General features: G+C 48.3%; 1 protein-coding gene across 1 annotated transcript in view; it reads right to left on the reverse strand.

The window, feature by feature from the left end:
• The window catches only part of RNF122 (ring finger protein 122), a 24,519-nt gene that overhangs the window by 1,881 nt on the left and 13,519 nt on the right, over positions 1-9,119 (reverse strand). Inside the window, exons 3-5 of the mRNA XM_017857424.1 lie at positions 2,499-2,544; positions 2,197-2,238; positions 198-280 (exon numbers count right to left, since the gene is read on the reverse strand). Coding sequence (XP_017712913.1) covers positions 198-280; positions 2,197-2,238; positions 2,499-2,544 — 171 coding nt within the window. The remainder of the gene's footprint in view (positions 1-197; positions 281-2,196; positions 2,239-2,498; positions 2,545-9,119) is intronic.

Below are 9,119 nucleotides of genomic sequence, written 5' to 3' on the forward strand. Positions count from 1 at the left end.
AAAAAAAAAAAAAAAAACAGAAGAATATCCCTATCCCTGTCCCAACCTAATACCCCTGGGCTTTGCTCTGTGTTCACGCAGGACCAGGGACATCACTGGCAAGGGGTAAATAGAAAGTGGCAGAGACTGGAAGGTTCCAGAAGATGATCCCTGATTATTTCTCCTTTGACAGGCACCCTAGACACATTCCCACTTACTTCCGGTGAAAGGCGTGTTGGCACGGGAGCACGCCTAACTCATCCTTCCCCTTGAAGTCTTCCAGACAGACTGCGCAGGTCTGCTGCAGAGAGAAAGGAGCAGGTGTGTGAGGAAACTGGGGAAGCATCTCATTCATTCATCCCCAGACAAGAAAACTAAGCTCTAGCCCAGTCTGTTCTACAAGGCAGGGAAACTTTTTAGCCATCCTTTACAAAACTGTATTGATGGCATGGTAGTCATTAACCACATGTGGCTGTTTAAATTTATTGATGGCATGGTAGTCATTAACCACATGTGGCTGTTTAAATTTAAATTAACCAAAATTAGATGAAATTATAAATTCAATCCCTCAGTTACACTCACCACATTTCAAGTGCTCAACAGCCACATGGTGCTAATGGTTTCCATATTGAATGGTGCGAATAAAGAACATTCTTATTATCACAGAAGTTTCCACTGCACTGGAAAGTACTGTCCTAGAAGAATGGTTTTTGGCCGGGCGCGGTGGCTCGCGCCTGTAATCCCAGCACTTCGGGAGGCCGAGGCGGGTGGATCATGAGGTCAGGAGATCGAGACCATACTGGCTAACATGGTGAAACCCTGTCTCTACTAAAAATACAAAAAATTAGCCGGGCATGATGGCAGGAGCCTGTAGTCCCAGCTACTCGGGAGGCTGAGGCAGGAGAATGGCATGAACCTGGGAGATGGAGCTTGCAGTGAGCCGAGATCGCACCACTGCACTCCAGCCTGGGTGATAGAGCGAGACTCCATCTCAAAAAAAAAAAAAAAAATGGTTTTCCATCCTTTCTTGCACAACACATTTGGTGAGGTGGCACTTAATACCAACCAGAGGTAAGGATGGGGGCATGGTATATGTGATCAGTTATGTTCTTTTCTTTTTTTTTTTTGAGATGGAGTTTCACTCTTCTTGCCCAGGCTGGAGTGCAACAGCGCAATCTCGGCTCACCACAAACTCCACCTCCCAGATTCAAGCAATTCTCCTGCCTCAGCCTCCCAAGCAGCTGGGGTTACAGGCATGCGCCGCCACACCCAGCCAATTCTGTATTTTTAGTATAGATGGGGTTTCACCATGTTGGTCAGGCTGGTCTCGAACTCCTGATCTCAGGTGAGTCACCCACCTCGGCCTCCCAAAGTACTGGGATTACAGGCATGAGCCACCGCGCCCAGCCCAGTTACAGTCTTTAAATCCAGACTTCCCACATCCCTACATATTAACTCCCTTGATCTCAGTTGAATTATTCTCCTAGAGAAGGGCTTGGGAAACACCTGCACTTGCTGAGGCGTAACAGACAAAATGAGGCCATGTCTAGGCGGTCTCGTGTTTAGTGGAACTGTGATCCTCCCCGCTCCCAGACAACCACAAACATGCTCAGAGCAGGAGTGTCTGTGGTCATGATCAGGAGCCTTGGGAAATGGGTTAGGTGACCTTAGAGGCATACGTAGGAAAGGAATAGGATATAACTAATTCCTCAAGTCAGAGTTGAGGGGACTCAAAGAATTGGTGTATGGGTGGGAGTCTGGTGGGAGAGAAATGGGAGAGCCACGGGAATCAACACACTAGTCAGTTCTAGTCTGTTAAGATGGGGTATACACAAAGGTAAAAGGACCTCATTTTCTATGGTAACAACCAGGACATAGGGGCTGAACATAGGGAAAGTTAGCTGAATTCTGTCTATGGCATAAAAGGGTGTGACCATCCTTCTGGTAAAAATTATGCATTGTGGGATTCCTGGGGCCGTGGGGCACTACTCATCTAAACCCTTCTGTGACCCTTCATGTCTTCTGCCTGAGGCTGTTGCAGATGTAATCAATTCCACATGTTAATTACTTGCTGAGATGTGTCTATTATTTGGCCAAAGGAGATATGAAAGCATAGACTAAGCAGTTTTCTGAAAAGCGTCCAGGCTGAGAGCTGGAGGGAGGTGCTGTCTGCCTCACCTGTGGGGGCCCTCCTGCACACTCTCCTGGCACACTTACCCCATACAATTGTAACTTCTTGGCATCACCTCTAAGCACCACCTGAAAAGAAAGAGGAGGCATGATGTCCAAAGAATAAACCAACCACTGGGGCCAGCCAGGTAGTATCAACCAATGAAGGGAGTCCCCAGGACTGCCTGGGGCAAGCCAGACTTCAGACACTGAAGGGGGTTAGCCTCAGGGAGGCCCAGAGGTGAGGCCAGGGGGATTCCTGCCCAGGAGAGCCTGAGCCTGCCCTCTTTGCCTCTTCCTATCAGGTCAGGCAGAGAAGGAAGCTTCTGGGGGAATACACAGCACTTTACCTCCTTATATCCGTATCGCTCACTCTGTGCCTGGTTCCGGAGTTTGCTGGGAGAAAGAGAAAAAAAAATTGGAGAAAGCATGTTAAACAGAACGATTCAAAGCAGGAGAGGCTGGTTGGCTGCTTGGGCATTCTTCTGAGGGCAGGCAGGGGTGCTTGTCTCATACACACCACAGGGCATACTTTGGACCTAAGCGGGCCAACAAGGGTTGATGAAGGACTAAGACTCTTACTCGGGTTTGACAGCCTCAAAATTCACCACCAGGTCTCATACACAGATTGGGGGACCCTCCAGCACAGCACCCCAAATAGCTCATTCACTCACCCTGCCTTTTTCTGGTCGGCAAATTCCTTCAGTCACCCAAACTGTATAGAAATCAACACTGTGTTTACTGAGTGTGCAGAAGTTAGCCAGATAAGCATAAAAGGGTTATTTCTGTTAAGCCAGGATAAATAAGTCTCTGTTGACCCTGGGGAATTTTCCACACGGAGAACCTAAGTATTCTGGAACCAAAGCACACTCTTCCCTTCACTGTGCCAGACAACAGACGATGCCTCCTTTGTTTTCTGCTTTTCATTTTAAGCTGGTGGCCTGCATACGGGCTGACTCTCAATGGCCAAAACATGGCATGCCATTTCTAATGGCAATAGCATAATATAATGGTTATGAAGCACCTGCTATGTGTCACTGGGACACTTAACATATTCATATATGTTCTTAATGATTTCAAACTCTAAGAGTGAGATACCTTCGCTTTTACAGGTAAGAAAAATAAAGCCTGGCTGGGTGCGGTGGCTCATGCCTGTAATCACAGCACTTTGGGAGGCCAAGGCAGGTGGATCACTTGAGGTCAGGAGTTTGAGAGCAGCCTGGCCAACATGGTGAAACCCCGTCTCTACTAAAAATACAAAATGAACCGGGCGTGGTGGCATGCCTGTAATCCCAGCTACTCGGGAGACTAAGGCAGGAGAATAGCTTGAACCCGAGAGACAGAAGTTGCAGTGAGCCGAGACTGCGCCATTGCATTCCAGCCTGGGCAACAAGAGTGAAACTCTGTCTCAAAAAAAAAAATAAAAAAAGAAAAAGAAAAATGAAGCTCAAAGAAGTGAATTTATTTGCCCAAACATCACAGAGCTAATTGGTAGCAGAGTCTGGATGTGAATCAAAGTTGGTGTGATGACAGAGTTCAAGCTCTTTACCATATAATGTGGTCTGTCCCCCAATCAGGTGGAATACATCATAGTCCTGAGAATCTGATCTGGTCCTGGGACACACCCTACCTTTTATTAAGTTTACAACTCTGAATGGCTTGCTGTGTAAATGGCCGAGACCATAATTATACACTGGCTTTGGTGCCATATTATTTTCAAGGAAGGGGTGGAGGATCTTCCATGCTGAACTCTGTGGGTAGCTTTAGAATGCCTCCTGTATGTGGGTTGGGTGGGATGGCTCATGCCTGTAATCCCAGCATTTTGGGAGGCTGAAGTGGGCGGATTGCTTGAGCTCAGGAGTTTGAGACCAGCCTGGGCAACATGGCAAAACCCCAACTCTACAAAATATACAAAAATTCATAGGGCAATTCACACGGCATGGTGGCATGCACCTGTAATCCCAGCTAGTTGGGGGCTGAGGCATGAGAATCTCTTGAACTCAGGAGGCGAAGGTTGCAGTTAGCAGAGATCGCACCACTGCACTCCAGCCTGGGTGACGAGCAAGACCCTGTCTCAAAAAAAAAAGAAAAAAAAAAAAACACAGCCTCCTGTATGTGTGCTATGGGGGAACCTTATGGGGCTTTTCCTGGTGATCACTTCTTAACATAGTCCTGGGTTATGTGGAAGGAAACATAGAAACCCAGCAAGCCAGGAGAAGCAGGAAACTTCAGTCTGAGGACCAAATCTAGCTCACTACTTGTTTTTGCAGGGTCCACAGCCTAAGAGTGGTTTTTATTCTTAAATGGCTGAAAACAGAAATAAAGAATAATGCCAAGTCAGGCAGACTGCTTGAGGTCAGGAGCTTTGAGGCCAGGAGCTTGAGACCAGCCTGGGTGATACAGAGAGAATTTGTCTCTTCAAAAATAAATAAACAAAAGAAAATTAGCCGGGTATGGTGGTGCATGTCTGTAGTCCTGGCTACTTGCGGGGGACTGAGGCAGAAGGGTCACTTGAGCCCAAGAGTTCAGAGGTTACAATGAGCTAGGATTGCCCCCACTGCTCTCCAGGCTGGACAACTGAGTGAGACGCTGTCAAAAAAGTTTTTTTTTAGTAAATAAACAAATGAGTGGATAGATGGATGGCTGACCCAAGTCAAAAAAAGGGAGGCTCCAGTCACAAAGAGCCCCAGTGGAAGGTGGTGGGGTGAGAAGCTGAAGCTGCTGCCTGGGTGATGGAAGAGGCAGAAGATGGGGGCAGAGCCAGGCCCGCAACACAGTGCAGGACAGATAAGATCAGGCTGCCAGCCTCCTCTATTGTTCCTAATGGGAAGTCAGGTGACCTGGCAAGGTTCATGTTCCTGGAGCCTCCTGAGAGTTCCAGTCCAAGTGGACTCATGCCACAGGCCTGGGCGCTAGGGCAGCACATCCACCATCCCCTCCCCTCCCCCTTCTCCCAACAATATCCTTTCTGCTTAATGCAGGGCTGGGCTAAAGGCCTAAGCAAGGCTCCCACTGTCCCATCCTTCACTTTGCAGACAGCTCCTTGGTCCAGAAAAGGTCTTTGTACATACACATGTGTCTCTGTCCCAATTTCCAAATGAGCAGGGCAGGACATACCCAACGCTTAGGTGGCTACTGTTGTTTGACTGACACTGGGTTCAGCTGAGGTGGAAAGGAAGTGTTCCCATAGACAGGGAGCTCACAGCCGCCTTGAGGGAGAAAGACACTGTTGCTCTGTTATGAGGTACGTGCAGAGTAAATAAGGAAGTGGTGAAAAGCCTGTGTTTTTAACTGTCTGGGGAATGAGGGACTGCTATGCATCTTTGAGGCACTAATGTCTCACCTGCAACGTGGCTATACTTATGTAGTAGACGCTGTCTTTTTCTGTTTTCTGTACCCCAGGCACCTAGAATACCACTTCTTCACCCCTCATGCCTCTTGTCTGGCTGGATCCTTTAGTGGTTTTGCCCAGGGATCCTCCAAAACTCAGAACAGGGAAGCTTCAGAGCTGCCCCCTCATCCTGCATGTAGATTTCAGCTCAGAAAGGATGAGATCATGATGAAATGTGGCCGAAAAGCTTGCAAGGAAAATAGAGTAAAAAGCAAAAACCCTGGGCAATCCCAGCTGGGGGCCTAGTACCAACCAGTCTGGACAGGTGGCCTTCTCAGCTGTTGGGTGAGCACAGCAACTAAAAATACCCCGATTTCAATGAGACCATTTCTAGCCGCTGCCAGTGGCTCTCCCTTTCCTCTTTTCCCTTTTAGAACAAACAATGCATCCAGGTCCTGAAAATAATGTTTCCCTTCCTGCCTATTTGTACTTCCCCGGCCCCTCCATTCCTGTGTAGGGCAGAGGTCAGCTCTGAGAGAGGGGAAAGAATGAGCGAGGGGCTGGCCTTGGCTGCTAAGCTCACCAGGTCAGGAGCAGTGGGGCCTATTTTGGCTGAGGAGGAAACCGAGAAGCAGGGAGAGGAAGTGGTGGTTTCTGCGCCTGTGTATCTTTCTATATATAGACATTCACAGGCTACCACATACCAGTGAGCCTCTGGGACTGTGAAACTTCAGGGTCAGCAGGCTTCAGGCAGGCTACAGAGCAGGGCAGGGTGACGAAGGAGCAGATTACTGAAGGAACAGGTGGTGCTGAGTAGCACCACAGTGGGGGCAGCTTTTAGCATCATGTGGTTACTGTTCTGTTTTTTTTGTGTTTTTTTTTTTTTTAGATGGAGTTTCACTCTTGTTGCCCAGGTTGGAGTGCAATGGCATGATCTTAGCTCACTGCAACCTCTACTTCCTGGGTTCAAGCGATTCTCCTGCCTCAGCCTCCCAAGTAGCTGGGATTATAGGCGCCTGCCACCGCAGCCAGCTAATTTTTGTATTTTCAGTACAGACGGGGTTTCACCATGTTGGTCAGGCCAGTCTCAAACTCCTGATCTCAGGTGATCCACCTGCCTCAGCCTCCCAAAATGCTGAGATTACAGGCATGAGCCACCATGCCCGGCCCTGTTCTGTTCTTTGACTATAGCCAAAGAAAAAGAAATCAGCAATCCACAGCTCTCCAGCCTGTCCTTCTGCGAGAACTGACCCTGACCTGCAAGCGGGTGGCCGTGGAGCCTACAGCAACTCCTCTACTTCAAGGAATACAACTCAAAAGGCAAACACTTGGAAGGACTCGGCAAGACCCTAGGTCACTGCTACCAGACTTGTCCACCTCTGTATCTTCCTCTATGTATCACCTTGGGCAGATCCTAAACTGTCTAAGCATGAAGTTCCTCATTTATAAAGTGGGCTAATACCTAAACTGAGGATTAAGTGAGCTAAATGGTTTATAAAATGGTGACCACAATGCCTGGCCTATGGAAAGTCCTTGGTAAAGAGTGGCTAAAGGCCAGGCACTGTGGCTCACGCCTGTAATCCCAGCACTTTGGGAGGCTGAGGCAGGCAGATGGCTTGAACTCAGGAGTCTGAGATCACCTTGGGTGACGTGGTGAAACCTCATCACTACAAAAAAAAATCAAAAAATTATCTACAAAAAATCAACACATTAGTCGGGCATGGTGGCACACCCCTGTACTTGGGAGACTGAGTTGGGAGGATGGCTTGGGCCCGGGTGGTGGAGGTTGCAGTGGGCCGAGATCTCACAACTGCACTCCAGCCTGAGCGACAGAGCAAGACCTTGTCTCAAAAAATAAAAAAATAAAAAAGAAAACCTAAGGTCACACCTATTATTGGTTGATTTAGGAAATGAACCCTAGTCACCCACTTCCTAGCCCAGAGTAATTTTCTCTAGGTCATTTTCGTAGAGATGGAGTTTTGTTCCCCAGGCTGGTTTCAAACTCCTGGACTCAAGCGACTCTCCTGCCTTGACCTCCCAAAGTGCTACAATTACAGGTAAGGGCATGGTGCCTGGCCTAGATGGTCTCTTGAAGCCCTTTGCTGCTTGGCATATGTATGCCTCTGTGTGTGTGTGTGTGTGTGCGTGTGTGTGTGTGTGGTGGGCAAGCGGAGCAGGGAGGAAAGGGAACAAAGAGAGTTGGTTTTACAAACCCACCTCAGCCTCATCATAAAGAAATCTTTGGTATTTGGTATATCTTCATCCTCTGTCTCCAGGATTTAAGTGTGAATTGCTTAACACGGGGGTGAGGGAGTTGGGAGGCTGGTGGTCGGGAAGAATTTGAGGAAAAAAACAGCCTTCAGGAAAGGGGAGGAGACAGGAAGAGAGAAGAGATACCAGAAATCTACCCTTACCTCCACTTAATGGTTAGGTGCAATCTTCAGACCCAATTGTACAAGAGGGAAGATAAACCAGTATCTCTTCTGCATAGATTTTTACATGGAAAATTCCAGTTTCAGGGACCTATGTGAAAAGTTCTGAGAAAGAACAGGTCCAAGGTAGCACCTGGGAGTGGTGGGGAGATGTGCCTGACGGCACTTCCCCTTCTTAGAGGGAGTTCTTCCAGCCTTGGGGAAGATGGACTAGTACCTGCCTCTCTTGTAGCTGCCTTCCAGCAAAGCACTCAAACCCAGAAGGGCATTTTAGGAATAAAGCCAGCAAAGCCTTTTCCTTAATCTTAATTTAATCTTCTTAAATTATTTGACCTGTCACCAGCCCAGACTCCAGCTGATGTCTACCCAAGCATCTGGTAATGTGTGGGTGGCGGGGGAGACAGCTGATGGCCACAATGGCCCTAAAGACTACTAGCATGCCCTACTGGCCAGGGATGTTCAATATTCTCCAAAGCACAGAAGAGTCCCACACAATGAGGAATTGTCAATGCCAACAGTAAACGCCAGTCAGAAACACTACTACTTTGATTCCCATTCTAAATACCAGTCATGCTCAAAATTTTTTATAGAAAACAGCCACCAGAGGCTAAGCACGAGGGTTCATGCCTGTAATCCCAGCACTCTGGGAGGCCGAGGCGGGTGGATGACTTGGACTTGAGGTCAGGAGTTCGAGACAAGCCTGGCCAACATGGCAAAACCCCGTCTCTACTAAAAATAAAAATTAGCTAGGCATGCACCCGTAATTCCAGCTCTTAGGGAGGCTGAGGCAGGAGAATCGCCTTAACCCAGGAGGTAGGGGTTGCAGTGAGCCAAGACTGTGCCACTGCACTCCAGCCTGGGTGATGAAGTGAGACACCATCTCAAAAAAACAAAACAAAACAAAAAAAAAACAGCCACCAGTTCCCAAGTCCTTCAGGAGGAGACAGAAAACATTCCTGGAGTGTGAAGAGCCCTGCCAAACTCCAGGTCTTCCTCTGGATCCCTAAGCAATTAAGAATAAATGACAGGGCCGGGCGCGGTGGCTCAAGCCTGTAATCCCAGCACTTTGGGAGGCCGAGACGGGCGGATCATGAGGTCAGGAGATCGAGACCATCCTGGCTAATACGGTGAAACCCCGTCTCTACTAAAAAATACAAAAAACTAGCCGGGCGACGAGGCGGGCGCCTGTAGTCCCAGCTACTCGGGAG

The sequence above is a fragment of the Rhinopithecus bieti genome, unplaced genomic scaffold (assembly GCF_001698545.2).
Source record: "Rhinopithecus bieti isolate Rb0 unplaced genomic scaffold, ASM169854v2 scaffold_2077, whole genome shotgun sequence".
Taxonomy (NCBI): domain Eukaryota; kingdom Metazoa; phylum Chordata; class Mammalia; order Primates; family Cercopithecidae; genus Rhinopithecus; species Rhinopithecus bieti.